The sequence below is a fragment of the Sturnira hondurensis genome, unplaced genomic scaffold, assembly GCF_014824575.4.
Source record: "Sturnira hondurensis isolate 20B ecotype Veracruz unplaced genomic scaffold, ASM1482457v3 Scaffold0005279, whole genome shotgun sequence".
In the NCBI taxonomy this organism is placed as follows: Eukaryota; Metazoa; Chordata; class Mammalia; order Chiroptera; family Phyllostomidae; genus Sturnira; species Sturnira hondurensis.
The window spans coordinates 9,201,223-9,219,425 of NW_028077910.1; the positions used below are offsets into that span (position 1 = coordinate 9,201,223).

Here is an 18,203-nt window from a genome sequence, read left to right on the forward strand (position 1 = left end):
ACACTTGTTTTTCTGTATAAACATATCAAACATGTAAACCTTATGTTAAAAGTAGTTTTGTTACCAACCTGAGTCCACGGACCAAGAACAATGGCATCCCCCTGAAGCTTTTTGGAAATGCAGGTTCTCAGGTACCACTCCAGACCTACTATGTGATCATCTCTTTTACAATCCCAGGTAGTAATTCTAATGCACAGAAAGTTTGAGAGCCACTAAAGTTAGGACACTTCACTGATTGATCTAATTTTCTACAAATTAACTTCGAACAACTAGTATATAAATATTCCACATGTGTTCTTTATTTAGCAATATTCAAGATTTAGCATGTAAGCAAATCACCAAGGGAACTTGTTTGAAAACACAGACTTTCGAGTTTTCCCTCAGAGTTTAAAACTCAGTAGGTCAGAACTCTTTTCTCCAAGCAAGTCTCCTGAAAAGAATTAAAGTTAATGTTTGGCATTAAATGTCTCTAGTTCCATTCATAGAACATGATCAGACCATCCTTTCTTTTTTCTCCCCACTCCCCAGAGGAATACCATTATTTCAGCCAATAGATAACAAAGTAATTTACTAGAGACCTGTCCCCCATTGGAATGAACTACTTCTTGTTCTAAAAAATAAGATCAATATGTTCTGCGAAGTACTTGTAACTCTCCATAGGTCTCAAACAAATGTACCAGGAGCTATCAGATAATCAACGGGAGAAACAAAACTGTGGTACCCAGATCAATTCAAACTGTAAAAAACTATGCAGAACAAACAAAAACACTTCTGTGGGTAGAATTCAGCCCATGCCCAGCTGATCTCTGATATCACACTAGCATGTTTTTTCTAGTTAACTTTTTGGTCACAGACATACCATAGACCATATTTTTGTTACTAATTTGCTTGCATGATTCACTTTGGGACTTTTGAGAACTTGGTTGTAGCTTGGATTTTACTTGCAGCATCAAAACATGGCAATATACTAGGCTGGTTAGCTACATAAGTCTTATGGGGCCAAGGGGATATTTTGAAAGACATGGTCAGTAAACCAGAGCTATAAGCCATGGGTTTGCACAGCCCTATTTTTTTCTAACACATTTTTATTACACTTGACACCATTTTTGGTGAAAAAACAATCCAAACTTTTGTGGAGTGCCTGTCTTCATTTCACTTGTTGCTGCTTGTTATGTACAAGTACACAGTGCTGATTTACTGTGCTGCATTGAGTCTGCGTGATTATAAAAGATTTAAGATGTCGAGGAACCTCACTGCCTCCAGATGTCACCTAGATGAGTCTTTACACTATAACCTCTAAAATGAAAAGCATAGCTGTCCACATGTCCACATGTACTTTTATTTTAATTACTGACACAACAAACACAATGACAGGACAAGGTCATTACCTCAATGATACTGATAACATTCCTTGACAAGTTGGTTTATAATTTACATACCGTTTTTATATGGAGTTAGTTTAAATATTGTCTTAAGATACACTGTAAAACACGAATCTTCAATATATACCAGTTGCAAACATAATGTGCTTAGTTACTATTTTTTCTTGTTATTCAAGTGAAACGACTTAAAGTTCCTCAAAATCATGTCCATTCGCGTTCATTGTTTCAGGGTGCATGACTCGTCCCATGAACAGGATTGTACCTGATAGTGTTGGAAGTGAACATAAGAGGGAATAAACATCAAAAAAGGTATTTAAATTTAAAAAGGGTTATTTGTTTCTCTTGTTATTTACAACTAGCAATATTCTAAAAATAAAAATATATGTATTATTTTCATTTTTTAAAATAACTTGAATATTAGAAATCCAATAAACAACATGGAAAAGTGTTCTCAATTTTAAATTATTTCCTTTTAACCTATTAAAAAAGTTCTTTTCACATAACAGACTCACCTGTCCTCCTATTCCTGATAAGAAAGAAAAATGGATGGTCCACAATGACTTGAGGATACAGCACAGCCATCCTACTAATTGCAATCATTCCTACAGTGCAGAGACAACGTAATTACATGGCTGTGTATATGCAGGGACTAATGAATAATTTCTCTAAACCATCTATATTTAACACAAAGTCAATGCTTTATAAGAAACACAATTTTTAAAAACTTAAAGAGAGAAAAATTATAAAGGTGCTAATATTTATACTGAACTTTAAACACTCGCACACCCCACACATACCACACAGTTTCTCTCTCTACAACCCCCCGCCCCCAATAACAGGATGATTCATTCTGCCTCTTACAAAATTTTTACTCTCAGTCTCAGAAAAATACTTATATCTTACTAAAATTATCTTTAAATTAAAAGGAGAAGAAAAAGACCCTCTAAAAAAAGAATAGTTATTTTATACTCTCAAATCATTATTTCTTGTGTTTGAAATGGGTATTTTTACACAGAAATTCCCAGGCTTCCAGCAAGTGGCCAGAACAGCAATGATTGATTAAAGGGAAGAGATAGCAGTGAGAGACTCCACGTGTTCCTACAGCTGGGAACCTGAATTTTCCTGAGGCCCTTATTATGAATGATTGTTCTATACTTGCTGTGGGGTGATTCGATCGTCATAAAAAAAGTCACCATTAAATGATGTAAGTTTTTGGCTTTCTTGATGCCTAAGACTACCTTGTTTCTATTCCCTCCTGAAAATACTGTTTTAACTGGTGCTATTCTTTTAATGGAGAAATTTATGCAAAGATAGAAACAGTGCATGCAAATATAAGGTGTTACATTTTATAAGGGTGGTGATGGTGGAAACTTGACTAAAATTTGATGATAAAACTGAAACAAATCCAATCAAATGATAGGAGAAAAAAACAATGGAAAATCATTCTCAATTAATTAGGGAAGTCAGAAGGATTGAAATAATTAAGGACATTTTCTACTTTGTTTTGTACATGTGGTTTATATCAAATTTCTTGAACTATTTATTTTAAATTATGATTTTATTGGCATTATTATTTAGTTAAAGTTATTACATGCTATCATATACTCTTGTTTATATACATGTTTTTAACATAAAAACGTTTCATAGCAGCACAATTTACAATAGCTAAGTGCTGAAAGCAACCTAAGTGCCCATCAGCAAATGAGTGGATCAAAAAACTATGGCACATTTACACAATGGAATTCTATGCAGCAGAAAAAAAGAAGGAGCTTATATCCTCTGCAACAGCATGGATGGACCTGGAGAGCATTACGCTAAGCAAAATAAGCCAGGCAGTAATGGGAAAATACCATATGATCTCACCTTTATCTGGAACATAATCAACAAAAGAAAAAGCAAACAAAATATAACCAGAGCCATTGAAATTAAGAACAATCTAACAATAGCCTGAGGGGAGGGGGGAGGAGACAGTGGGGAGAAGGGTTTTCAGGAACTACTATAAAGGACACATGGACAAAACCAAGGGGGAGGGTGGAAGCAAGGGAGGGTGGTGTGTTTGGAGGGGGTGGGGGGGAGGTGGGGAGAATATACGGATAACTATAATTGAACAACAATAAAATAATTTAAATTAAAAAAAAGACAGTCTTTGGAATAAAAAATAGAATCGAATCAAAACTTTTCACTAAACAAAGTTATAAACTAACTTCTACAAGGAATTAAGTAGCAAGAAAAATGTTCAAATAGGCATCAGGGAGATATTTGAAATACTGAAGCAGGCAGCACAGCAGGAAAATTATTCTACAGGGCTTACAATGTCTTCCTGCCTCTCATTAGTGAGCAAACAGGAGATGGGAGTTACTGGCATGGGGCGTTGGAGTGAATGCTTCGTTCTCAGCCCGTTTAGGAACCCTAGCTCGTTCATTCAGCATTAGCTAGACTTCTAAGTTACAGCAGAGCCACAGCAGTCAGATTATTGGCTTGATTCTAAAAATGGCCCCACCCCTCACCCAAGATTGCTTCAAAAATACAGATCTAGAAATGGCTAGAAGGGTTTAGAGGGCAACTTGGCACCTGAGGTGGCAGCTGCCTCAGAGCCTTCTTCATTAACCTCGATGAAGGACTTGTGAATTGCTTTGGAGAGGAAAATCTCTTTGCTCTCTGCAAAAAAAAGAGACAAAAGAATCATTTCTTCAGTAAGAAAGATAGAAAAGCATTTTACCATTTAGTTAAAAGGATTTGAAAACTATGAGACATAATGTACTAATATAGGGTATAAACCGTAAGAAATAATGTTGCAAGATTACATTTACGATGTGAGAGAACCATCAGAGGTGTGTATTCTGATTAGTTCTCATTTTATATTCTCTTGCCTTTTCCCCCTTTATTTGTATTGACAATATTCCCATTGTTTATTTTTAAATTGCCATGAAGAGTGAAAAGTGATTTTGTTTCAATAGCAGTTTCAAATTAGTTCATAACTCAATATAAAAACATGTTGCCCTCTAATTTGAAATTTAAAAAACACAAAATGAAAACAGGTAGAAATCTAGATATAACCAGAATAAGAAATTTAAAAAATCTAATCTAATTACAATGGTGACATTAAATATTATTGGCAAAGAAAAACATAAAAAGTTTCTAAGTTGTAGAAATATAAATATATAAAAAGTTACTTTGCATTTCAGTTAATTAGTTTATCTGAGGATTACTCTGAAGTCAGAGGAAATAACCCATTTCAGTATTAAAAATACTATTTTTCTCTTTGAATAATCTTCCTATTTATGTTTACTTTTAAATTAATGGCTATTATCTGCTAGACTGTGTTCTCTCAAAAGTCACATGTTGCGGTTCTAACCCCCAAAACTTCAGCATGGCTATATTTAGAGATAGACCTTTAAGTTAAAATGAGGTCATTGCAGGGGTTGTTACGCCAATATGACTGGAGCCCTTCCAAGACAGCAAAATTCGTACACAGAGGGAAGACTATGTGTGATGGTTAATTTTATTTACTAACTTGGCTGGGCCATGGTGGCCAAACATATTCTGGATATTTTTGTGAAATGTTTTCCAGATAAGATTAACATTGAAATGGGTGGATTTTGAGTAAGGCAAACTATCCTTATAATGTGGGCAGGCCTCATCCCATCAGCCTTAATAGAACAAATGCTGACCTCCTCTGAGCAAGAAGGAATTCTGCCAGTTTACTGCCTTTGGACTTGAACTAAAACTTTTCTGTGGGTCTTCAGTCTTCCCATCTACCCTTTAGATTTTGGATTTTCAGTCACTACACTGTGTGAGTTGATTCCTTAAAATAACTCTTTTGTGCTTTCTCTTCAACTTTCTCTCTCTTCTCCATAGATAGTTAGATAGATACATGCATCATACTTAGTTACACATGCCACATACGTACATGATAGATAGAGATAGAGATAAAGATAGAGATTTTTCCCATTGATTGTGTTTCCCTGGCAAACCCGACAACATGTGAAGCCACAGGAAGAAGAAAGCCACCTACAAGCCGAGGAAATAGGACTCAGAAGAAACCATCCCTGAAGAGACCTTCATCTCAGAATTCCAGGCTCCAGAACTGTGAGAAAATAAATCTCCATTGCTCAAGCTACTCAGTCATGATACTTCATTACAGCAGCGCTAGCAAACTATACAAGATAATAGGTTTCAATCTTGGGTTTCCAATTTCTTAGCAAGATTAAATAAATCAAACAAATAATGCCTCAAGTACTAAAATTTAAAAATAGTACAAGGAAGCAAGATAAGTACACCAACAATGAAATATCAGAAACAGAAATTAGAAAAAATCCCATTTGCTATAGCAACAAGAAAAATAAAGTTCCAAGGAGTAAACCTAACCAAAGAGGTAAAAGACCGATATTCAGAAAACTACACAACAATGAGGAAAGAAATTTAGGAGTACACAAATAAATGGAAGTATATAGCACATTCATGGATTGGAAGAATTAACATCATCAAAATGTCCATACCACCCAAAGTAATTTATAGATTCAATGCAGTCCCTATTAAAATACTAATGATGTATTTCATAGACATAGAACAAACATATCAAAAATTTATGTGGAACCAAAAATGACTTTGAATAGTTTCAGCAATTTTAAGAAACAAGAACAAAGTATGAGGGATCACAATACCTGGTATCAAACTATATTACATGGCCACTGTAATCAAAACAGTGTGGCACTGGCATAAGAACAGACACATAGATCAATGGAACTGAATAGAGAGCCAAGAAATAAACCCAAATCTCTATGGTCAATTAATATTTGACAAAAGAAGAAGAAACATAAGATAGAGTAAAAATAGCTTTTTTAACAAATCATTTTTGGAGATCTGGACAGCTGCATGTAAAAAAAAAAAAGAAAGAAACTCGACCACCAACTTACACCTTACAGAAAAATAAACTCAAGATGGATAAGTGACTTAAATATAAGTTATGACACCATAAAAGTCCTAGAGGAGAACATAAGCAGGAGGATTTGGGATATTCCAAGCAGCGATATTTTCACTGCTATGTCCTTTTGAGCAATGGACATAAAGGAAAGAATAAACAAATGGGACTACATCAAATTAAAAAGCTTCTGCATGGCTAAAAGAAACATCAGCAAAATGAAAAGGAAACCAATTGTATGAGAAAATATATTTGCCAATAATATCTCAGACAAGGGTTTGATCTCCAAAATATATAAAGAGCTCATAGGACTCCACTACAACAAGACAAACAATACAATTAAAAAATAGGCAAAGAAGCTGAACAAAATTTCTCCAAGGAGGACATTCAGGGGCCTCAGAGACATATGACAGGATGCTCAGCATTACTAGGCATCAATTAAATGCAATTAGATGCAAATTAAAAACACAATGACATGCCACTAAACACCAGTCAGATCATCATCATTAATAAATCACCAAAGACTAACTGTTGGAAAGGTTGTGGAGAAAAGGGAACCCTAGTGCACTGTTGGTGGGAGTGCAGACTGGTGCAACCACTGTGGAAAACAGTATGGAATTTCCTCAGAAAACTAAAAATGGAACTGCCTTTTGACCCATCCATTCCACTCATGGGATTATACCCTAAGAACTTTGAAACACCAATTCAAAAGAACCTACGCACCCCAGTGTTCATAGACACATTATTTACAATAGCCAAGTTCTGGAAACAGCCTAAGTGCCCATCAATGAGTGGATTAAAAAACTACAGTACATTTACACAATGGAATTCTATGCAGCAGAAAGAAAGAATTTCTAACCTCTGAGACAGCATGGATGGAACTGGAGGATATGATGCTAAGTGAAATAAGCCAGGCGGTGAAAGACAAATACCACATGATCTCACCTGTAAGTGGAACCTAATCAACAAAACAAACAAGTGAGACAAACAGAACCAGAGACATGGGAATAAAGAACAAACTGACAGTGACCAGAGGGGAGGGGGAGGGGGGATAACGTAGAAAGAAGGGGAAGGGGCAAGTCAAGGACCACGTGTAAAGGACCCATGAAGAAGGACAGCAGGAGGAAGGACTGAAAGCAGAAGATTGCGGGTGGATAGAGCAGGGGAGAGTAATGGGGGCGGAATTGGGGATAACTGAAATTGCACAAAAATAAAGACAACAAAACATAACTAACCAAACTCACCTGTTAACATGGAGGTAAAATTATTTAAGTCAGAAAATGAAACAGAGCAAGATATACACATAAATGTTTAATGAGTTTTGTAGGGCGTCACACTGTGTCATGTCACTGCAGTTGAGAACAACTCCACAGTCTGGAGTTCACATTAGCGCTTCCTCTGGGATGACCTCAGTGCCCTCCTGAAAACCCTCTGCCCCTCTGCCACCTGCTCCACTTCCCACCTCACCTCAGTGTATCGCATACCTGCTCAGTGTGCACGCGTGGGGGCCTCCATGAGGCTGCCTCTGCTTCATTCTTTCAGCATTCCTCACTCTGTACACTCTGCTCCAGTTTATTTGGGCTGCCACAGCCTGACTTGCCACTTGAACACTTTGGCATCTGTGCTTCCACGCAAACTCTCTAACCTTTGTTGTACCCAGACACCTGGTCTAGTTTCAGCTTCGAGACCTACCACGCTGTTTTTGGTTCCCTCTGATTCCTACCTCTCACTAATGTAGAACGGACCGCTCTTTCTCACTCATCCCAGGATCTAATTCTATTGAATGAAGCCTTTACAATATATCATGTTTTTATTGATCTCGCTCTCTTCCCAGACTGTCCACTTTTCAAGCAAGAATCGTGTCATTGTCCTTTGTGTCCTTGGGTTTTGGCATTTAGTGGGCCTAATAAATGAACTGCCCTAAGCAAAGGAAGTTTCCTGGTAATGTGTAATTTCCCAATATTTCACCCAATAAACAGAAATTTGCTAATTGTTGAGTAAACAGGGTCAGCTATGGCATATCATAAGTCTTTGGGTGTTGTCCATCTGTGAGCACCATGACCGTGATTCTGCTCACAATTATAGCTACACGGCTTTTTTTAAAATCCATGAAACATACGACACTAATCCAAAGTAGATGCTCTAGGAAACCTGGTGGAGAACACCAGCAAAGGGGAAGAATACAAAGACCACACACACTAAAAAATTTAAAGAGTTAATTGAGTAGAAGAGCAAAGGGGATGGCATCCAAGAGACCAGTGTCATCATATATATTTCAAAGACAGCAAAAGAAAGATCCATCCAATGTCCTGCCTCCCTGGGGTGACTAAATGATGCATGATGGACAGCAAAGGTCTGCAGGTGTAAACGAGACCTCAGGATACTTAACTTTCAGAAAAACGGTACCCCTTTGGGTATACCAGTAGGAGAAAATGTAACAAGTGAAAAATCACATCACAGGTACTGAGGGGAAAAAAGAAAATGACTTTTTTTCCTCTTGGGACAAATCTCAAGCAGCCACATTAAAATAGAATGTATGCTGAAGGTGGTTTAAGCAAGAATCTGCTGTCACCAGATTCAAGAAGGGAATCAGGTCATGCAGGGACACAGGCAAGTTAACTGCTTCCCATGCTTGCCCTCCCGTATTGCTCGTTGCCATGTGATGTTGTCAGTCCGGTACCTTTCCTGCTAAGCCGAACCTGTACCCCTTGAGGGTCTGTCCCTTGCCTGCCCTATTCATCGTCTGTCAACGATTCCTTGCACACTCCCAGGCACCAAGTATGCACTCAGATAGTTGATGAATCAGAATGTGAGGGGAATTAAAGAGATCTGTTTCACACTGCTGAGCTCATCGTATTCGCTCAAGTTAACTCTTCTCTACAAAAATTAATTAATTAATTAATTAATCAAAGGCAAACATAGCTACCCCCCCAAAATCCATACACTAGCCCCAAGCAGTCTTCTCCTTCTGATCACAGCAGACACTGCTGCCAAGTGACCGGTCCTACTCTCTTCTGGGCCATGTAGAGCCAGGCCGTTCACAAGGATGAGATGGGAGCTGGGCCAGCCAACTCTAGGTTCCCCAGAGAAGAGCTGGGCAATAATTCAAGCTCTTCTAAAACAAGCAGGGCAAAATACTTAGGCATTTATTCAGTCATTGAGCAAATATTTATCAAGTACCCTCTTTGCATGAGGCATTGTGCAGGGCACCCAAGGCTCTAAAGATCTGTGATTAACATAATGCTGGCAGCAAGGCCATCCTGTAAGTGGATGCCGCTCTCCCTTCATGGCACTGTTCCTAAACACAGGCGGCTTAAACAGACCTCTGCATCACCGAGGGCATGCTTAAAATAATAAAATGACAAAAGTTCCATAACAGCACCAAAAGCTAAATATTTAGTTGCTAAAATATTTTTAGCTTTAACTCCATCCATGAAGTTTAGAAAGGTTTCTAGGATTTGAGCTACTTAAAGGCAGGAATAGTGTTTTACTGAATAGGTCTTGATATAGACAGGCAAATATTCCTTCATTCATTCATTCATTCATTCATTCACTCACTCATTCATTCATTCACATACTAAGCACCTCCTATGCACCGAACATTGTTAATGCACTGGGTAGACCATGGTGAACTAAACAGCTCCCTCCTTATGAGGGAAGGCAGAGATTAAATGACAAGAACAATTAAAAAGCAAATCAATAAATGATCACAATTTCAGGGTGTAAGAAATAAGATTAGCTGACGTGTTGGCTGCACTAGGGCAGGGAAGAAGAGCCATGTTACATAGGCATTAGAAAAGGCACCTCTGAGAAGGTCCAACTGCACCTACATGTAAACAATACAAAGGAGCCATGAGAAGACCTAAAGGTAGGGTTCTCAGTGGAGGGAAAGGCTGTGCAGAGGCAGATACAAGCCAGGTACGTTCAAGGACCCAAAAGAGGGCTGATGTGGCTGGAATCCCACGAGGAGTGTGATGGGGGCTGGGAATTTGACAAAAGCCCCCACACCTGGAGCAAACCAGAGCCAAGCACCACTTCCTCACCACACAGCCACCCAGCATCTGTCCCGGGCCCCATTCTGGGCTGGGCTCTGAGTATAGAAAGATGTCTATGACACAGTTCGAGGAGTTCCGAGGCAAGAGAGAGGTATGTGAACAAATAATGTGAGAAAACCTCTACATGATGAGAGTCCACATGAAGGAATGTAAATCATCTCGGAAGGGAGAGCTGCCCGTGGAAAGGTCTCAGAAGCAGTGACATTTGGGCTGGTTCTTGAAGAATAAGAAGGAAGTGAAGGACAGAGAAGGGGACAAGGGCATCACAAGCAGAGGATTAGACTTGCCAAGTGAGATGAGCAGTGGGGATGACCCAAAGGTCCGGTTGGAGCCTGGCTTCTGAGGAGGAGGAGGGAGTGGCAGGAGATACGCCCCAAATGACTGATTTGTACCACAATACTAGAGAGCTGGCTTTGTCTGGAGGTAACAGAACACGACTGCTTTCACTTTAGAAGATACCTGGGGCAGGAGCTGTAAAGGGTGAATCAGATGAGCAAAAGCTAGGGGCAGGAAGATCAAGTTGTTAACTTTTGCAATAGTCCGGGCAAGAAAGTAAGAGCAGAAACGGAATTGTGGCACCAGAAGAAATAGAGTCTCTGGCTTACAGGTGCAAGGAGAAAGAGAACAAACAAGGGCAGAATGTGAGATTCAGTCTAGCATAAATCTAAGCAGTTTAGTCTGACCTGGATACGGCTTTTGCTGTGTCTTCTTAACTCCTTTATTTTATTGGCTCCTTTATTAAAGCTCGTACTTTATGCTGAAAGATTTAGTACTCATTTTTTCCTTCCTTACAACTTGCAGGAGGATTATCTATTAATCCAAACGCTGACACTCACTCATTTCCATTACAGAAATAGCCCTGATCTATAACAGGATCCTCACTGCAACTAGATGAGCCTTTAAAACCAGCCTGGGAAGAAAATGATTCTCAAAACTCTAGATTCCATGTTTATTATATGAGCCTTAACTATGTTTTATGTTAATTAAATTTAGCATCAAAAACAATGGACATCAAAAGGAGATAAAAAACAAGCATAATAAATGCACAGCCTCTCCTCTTACTCATTCCCTCATTCAGTAAGTACTAAGCAGAAAGCACAGTGCTAGGTACTTCCCAAGCACACAGAAGGATCAATCCTCTGGGAGGTATAAATTCTGGCAGGGGATATCTGGTGAAAAAATAATAACAATGTGAGATCAGATGTATAGAATAGAACATTTTAGAATTTAAGGAGTGGTTACTTCTGGTTGTAGTAATCATGGTGGCTTGATAAAGCTGGGGATATCTGAGCTGAGGCTCAGTTCTACAGGCATTTCAGGTGGGGAGACTTCACAAAGAGGGGGAGCCGGGGGGATGTGTGGTGCAGAGCCAGTGTTCAGTTTGGTTGGAGCACAAGCCGCGTATAAGGAATCAGCCACAGTGAAGTTTGGAGGGAGCTGAGGCCTAAATGCTCTGTGGAGCAGGGGGCTGCACGGACGGGGGCTGCACGGACGCAGGCTGAAGGGAAGCTTTGAACAGGGGCTGGAAGGATGTGAGACTGAGTTTGAAGGCGATTAATGTTGGCAGTAGTAGATAAGCAGTAGATAAAACAGATTAAGGGGAAAAGAGATTGGACGTCCTTTAGGAGGCTATTGAAATAATCCAGGTCTGCAGTAATGGGAGTCCGAAATGAAGGCGGAGGCTGGGGAAATAGGAAATGAAAGAGCAGATCCAAAAGGTCTCAGCCAAAGATCCTCAAGCCACTCCTTCTTGAGCAGCAGGAGAACATGAAGCAGCGTTGTTGTTGTTCTGGTCCACTACTAAATCACATTCTCTATATTGGAAGGTATATCTTTTATTGCCAGATTTAAGAACGTGGCAGTGTCACCGTGGTACCTAATTGTTTTTGGGGTGCTTTCCAATCTACAAAACACACTAATTATGTTATTTTTAAAGTGCTGCCCATTTATTAAGTAAGATTTTAATTGAAGAAATAAAACATACAGAAGGTAAAATTCCACACAGTACACAGTGGTATGTGGAATGAAAATTCTTCTTTTATCTAAGGGACTCTATCCGTATCTGAGAGGCAACCCCTACTATTACTTTCTAAGACGTTGTTCAGAAATGCTGTATGCATTTACAAGCTTAAATACATGCCTATATTTTCCATCTTTGGACCCAATATGCTGCCATTCTGCAATTTGATTTTCCTCCCCTCTCTGCTTCCACAGTGCTTTCTTTAGTAAAGAGTTCCTCAACTCATCACCATTGACATTTTGGGCTGGATAATTCCTTATGTGGGGACTTTCTTGTGCAGTGTAGATCACAGGTATATTGAAAGCATTCTTAGCCTCTCCACCCCAGATACCCTTGAGTTGTGACAACCCCAAAGGTCTCCAGCTATTGCCAAGTATCCCCTAGAGGGCCAACATTGCCTGGTTGAAAACCACCACACTAATAGGTCGTTTCTATCACTCTTCATTTTATTAAATCCAGCTGTTTATGTCCTTCCCACAAGTCTGTATGCTTCTTTACAGCAGGTATGACACATTAATCATTTCTTTATTTTTCTGACATAGTACTTTGTTCACACTAGCTGCCTCACATAGAGTTGTTTGATGAAAGAAATAGACATGGCACTGAATATAATTAGTGTTACATCTTAAACACCATGAAGTTCTCATTAAGGTAGAAAGTAGTTACAAAGTAATGCATGCTAATATTTTTTCCTTGGTACTACGGAGGTCACTAAGCATCAAAGATATTTTCACCATTATTTGGAGAGACAAAAAACTTTACAGATGACAAGAATCCCAATCGTGTAAGGCAGAGTATATGGTGCCCAAATAAACAATGCAGAGATAAAATGCTACTGAATTTAGAGGAAGCACAGGCACAAGCCTTGTAGTTATGTTACTAGACAGTTTTTGCATAAATGGTTTGTACATTACTGTGTGTGTGTGAGAGAGAGAGAATGAATGCAGATTGTACTGGCTGCGATGACTGCATGCTGGGGCTATGAAGACTCTGGCAAAACTAGGAATTTAAGAATTACAAGTTTCTCACTGAAAGCTTGAGGCACAGGCTTTAGATCTTTCATCAAGTTATTCTGAAAACCTGAATGGGGTAGTGTTGGGGGAGGGCTGATTCTGGATTTTTTACTGATGTTTTAAGGAGCATATATTCCAAGAAAAGTAATATGTCAGGTGGCCTCAAGGAAACCTCTTTCCTCCTTCCTCCCCTGGTTTTATCCTTCAGCGAACAGCTACTGTGTGCCAAGTATGTGTCAGCCCTGTGCCAGGTGTGGGGAATGCAGCTGTGAGCAGGGTGCTGGGAAGGACTCAGTTCTGATGGAGGTTGGATCAAACAGCGACTTCATATATTATATGAACTCTGAAAGATCCTACTGTTATTTCTAATCTCCAAACTATCTGCGTTCATAATGTATATCTATGCTCTATTGTCTCTGTACACAGTAAAGGCAATTATTACCTCAAACACCTTCCAGATATGTCAAAGATGTTAAGCTACACTGACCACAGTAATCGACTTGCCACTGTGGTGCTACTGCCCCGGGACTGAAAAGCAGCAGATATTCTGTGCGTGTGAAATGATGGCCTAGACGTTTGGGTGAGACAGTGAGGAATGAATCTCTAATCAAACTGAACATAGAGCTACGGTCAGAAAGCAGCATGTAATTATCCAGCTGGAATCTGGCCAGGGTGGTAGATAGATTCTCTCAGTTCCTAAGGAAGGGAGCATAGAAGTTTATTTTTTAAAAGATTTTATCCATTCATTGTTAGAGAGAGGGGGAAGAGAGGGAGCGAAACATTGATGTAAGATAAGAGAATGATAAGAGAATCATTGATCAGCTGCTTCTCCTAGGTGACCCTACCTGGGACTGGACCTGCAAGCCAAGTATATGCCCTGATCAGGGATTGAACCATTAACCTTTTGCCTTGTGGGACATACTGCCCAACCAACTAAACCACACGCATCAGTGCTGAAGCATATGAATTTTAAATGATACTACACTTCAACGATGAACATACTTCTGACTCAAGTTCAAAGGTACCCATTACCTTTGGAATCTCCATCAAGAAATACTGCCTTCTTGACAATTTCACTGAAGAGTTCAGAGCCTCAATTTTTGGATGGAAGTCATGAAAACATTTACTCAGGAAAATTCACTCCTTGTGCGTCAACAGATACACTTATATAGTAGATATTTAGAAAAGCTCTATTCCTGTTTTGCAATGGAAGCTCTCTAAGTAAGGGCTGGAAGATACACATCAGTATCATCTCGCCACTGGAAGCTAAGTGCTGCTTAGGAAACAATCTGCCCAGTCCCCAATCTGCGTGGGAAAGGCTTTTTTGATTTTGGATTTGAGAACGTATTGAAAGCTATGAATGTGCTATCTCCCCTGCTGTTCCATCCCCCCACTCTCTCTTGTGCATTCGAATGCACAGCTACATACAACCTCGGAAATGAGGGCCTCTTCTTCCCTGAATTCAATCCATGGGCCCTGACGCTCCAGGTTTAGAAATTCTTATTTGGTCAGCTTGGTTTTCTGTGTTATGCTACTTCAGGAGAAGAAAACTAAATTCTCTCCTGCAACTCTTGAGCTGCTAAGGAAATCTTCCATCATTTCAGCTCTCTGTATAGAAGGAGAAAAGGGCTCAATAAATGGCACATAAAGAGGCCTTACACTTTGAGTTTCTTTTATCTTGATGTACAGTTGACTTTATCTCATCAAAAACAGATTGTTTTATTTTCTGTGTTCTATAGAAATGATAGAAAATAATGATATAAACTGAGTTTCAAACTTACATCCACCTTACTTCCAAATGTTTTAGAGTTGGTTACTTAAAAATGTTTCTAAAAAGATTTTGCATATTTTAAGTACTTTAGTGTTACTAATATGCTATGATTTTCACCTCAGGTATCTGAATCAAATAAATTCAAGTGGATTTTATTTTCTTGGAATAGATAAAATGAATTACCCAACACCCAATATGCCAGGTATATTGTGAAGCTGCTTCTTCAAAACCAACGTTTTTGATTGAACACTTAGAATAATATTTACATTATCTCACTGAGAATTCTTTTAAAAGTATCTAGTTCTCACAGCTGATACTCATTTATCCTCTCTTCCTTCTTTCCTTCCTCTATTATTTATTATTACTAGACATATTGAGATATTTGATCAATACATTATTGAGTCACATTATCTACAAAGCATTGTGTCAGATGGGATGGGAAGTTCAAAGATGTATAAGGCAAGTTTTCTGGACAATATAATCTATTATTGAAGATAAGACATGGACCAGATTATATAAAATTAATGTTATGACTAAAGTTATAGTTTTGCTTGTAGAATTTAAATATATTTATTATATTTATCTGGCAATTAACTATATTTTACCTCAGAACTCCACAGTAAATAGAGAATTCAACATTACCACTTTGAAAAGCTTTTATGAAATAACTTTTTAAAATTATTGTTTCTTTCCTACCAGACAGGGCTGTCAAATTTGCATTTTTGTTGAAAACTTCAGTTATTCCAAGAGCCTTCAAAACATCTTTCAAATCAATTTCCTGTTCCACTGTGAACCTGGAGAAAACATAGGGAGGAAAATAGTTTGTTATAGCATTTTAAAAGTATTTTATTACAGTATCTTGGTAGCTGAGACAAAATTAAATGCTAGATATGCTGATTTTTAAAGTCTGTTTTGAGAGGGAAAATTATGCTACAACAGGCTTTTGCCTACAAGTAGTATTTCATTATGTTTGGAAAAAGAGGAGGAGTCAAATAAAATAATATAACAGAAGAGTATTAAATTATTAAGTAGAAAAAATACATGATATGGACACAAAACCATGATACATGGTGAAATAAATGAATTTTTCGATCAAGAATCATTACCATAGTACTATGTAAAACTTGTAAATGAATAGCATTCAAAACCCTTTAACCTAGTAATATAGTTGCTTTTATAAGCCAGTATTGATTAATTATACATTAACCCAAGGTGCTTCCTTCTCTTCTTCATATTCTGGTTAACTTTCTACCCAATGGAAAACATTAAATAAGAACCAAATTTTGCTGTAAAGTGAATACATCTAGCATTTCAACTCCATACAATTCACAGAAAGGCAACATAAACCCTATGTTAAATTATATATATGATTTAACATTATAAATCATATATATAATCATTATAAATCATTATAAATCATTATAATCATTATAAATCATGATTATATTAACCTCTCAGACACAAGCCTGTTCTCATGACAGCACTCCAGAAAAGCTGTTAACCAATAAAAGTAAGTTAAATATTGTATTTTAAGAACTATGCACTTTTTTCAGCCACATAGAGATTTTTAAAACAAGAATAATAGACCCTTTTTGTTCTAATAAATTAATATACATGACAATATACTTTACAAATTATTATACATAAGTGTGCCTTATTTTTGTAAAAGTAAATACAACAATATTTAAAAACTTAACTAAAAATAAGTACATAGTTTAATTTTAAAAAATAGTCTACACAGAGCCCTGGCTGGAGTGGCTCAGTTGGTTAGGTACCATCTGAAAAGGCAAATGGTCACCATCAGATTACCAGTCGGGGCACATGCCCGGGTTGCGGGTTTGATCCCCTATCAGGTTGCATGGGAGGGGAAACTGATCGGTGTTTCTCTCTCACAACAATGTTTCTTTCCCTTTCTTTCTGACTCCCTTTCCCTCTCTGTAAAATTTTCCACAGAAAGCCAGACTGTCACTAAAACGGACTATCTCCCCAACCCATGTTCCTAGTTATAGATATAGACAACATATGTTTGCATTAACGAACAAATGCGTTTATTGAAAGCAAAGAGTTTTCTTACTTTCTACAAAAAATGAAAATAACTGGTTAGAACTAAATGTGCCTCCTCATCAAAAGAATAAATTTTAGGCAACGGCTGTGCATTAAAAGAACTATGTCTGCAACGGTCTCTTAATGTTACATTAGCATCATTTCTGATGTCTGGCTTTAAGAGGAGAGACAAGGGAATGACTGCAATCGGTAAGACTCAGGCACCAAGAGAAATGATGAGGAGAGAATAGTTTTAGCAGGTCCATGTTTATAAAAAAAAGTAAGATCAAAAGCCAAGTAAATGTATAGCAAACATATTAAAATAAGTACCAAATTTTACCTATATCCTATACTTTAACTTGGACTTACATTATTTATTTTGTTTTTTTAATCCCTCCCTATTTTGCTTTTAAAAAAAAGTACATATTGTCTATGAAAGTGTAGAAGGAAGATGAGTAGGAAAATATGGGATGTTGTACATAAAACATTCAATTGCTTAATGAAGTTTTTGTGTGCTTTATTATTATTATCATTATTAATTTATTTTTGATCATTCATATATAGCTTACCATATGCTCAGGACCATTCCAAGAACACACAAATCAGATTAATTTAAATATCACTACAGGCCTTTCAAGTAGCTATTATCATAATCCTCAGTTAAAACAAGAAGAAACTTAAGGACAGAAAGAAAAATAACTTGACCAGGTCACACAGCTAAATAAGTGGCGGAACAGGATTAGGGGGCCAGGCAGCATGATACTAATCCTCCTGACCCACCTAAAATAGAAAAGTAAGGGAAGAAATCAGAAGCAGCTTCTTTTTACAACTGAGAGTCATTTATTTCTTTTGCCATTACCAAACATTTCCAAAGTAATACTTATCAGAAATTAACATAGCTTCTTCATTTCTCCTCCCTGACAACCCTCATCTACTGAAAGGGCTGTAAGGGCACAACTGCCAATGAGAATGTGAACTTGACCTCACTTGTTAGTCTA

At 37.9% G+C, this 18,203-nt stretch overlaps 1 protein-coding gene across 1 annotated transcript in view; it reads right to left on the reverse strand.

Annotated features, from left to right (window-relative positions):
* Nucleotides 1-277: 277 nt before the first annotated feature.
* SERPINI1 (serpin family I member 1) overlaps nt 278-18,203 on the reverse strand; it is a 77,056-nt gene continuing 59,130 nt past the window's right edge. The window contains exons 6-9 of the mRNA XM_037046596.1: nt 15,859-15,956; nt 3,954-4,040; nt 1,895-1,984; nt 278-1,644 (exon numbers count right to left, since the gene is read on the reverse strand). Of these exons, the coding sequence (XP_036902491.1) occupies nt 1,568-1,644; nt 1,895-1,984; nt 3,954-4,040; nt 15,859-15,956 (352 nt within the window). The 3' untranslated portion in view covers nt 278-1,567. The remainder of the gene's footprint in view (nt 1,645-1,894; nt 1,985-3,953; nt 4,041-15,858; nt 15,957-18,203) is intronic.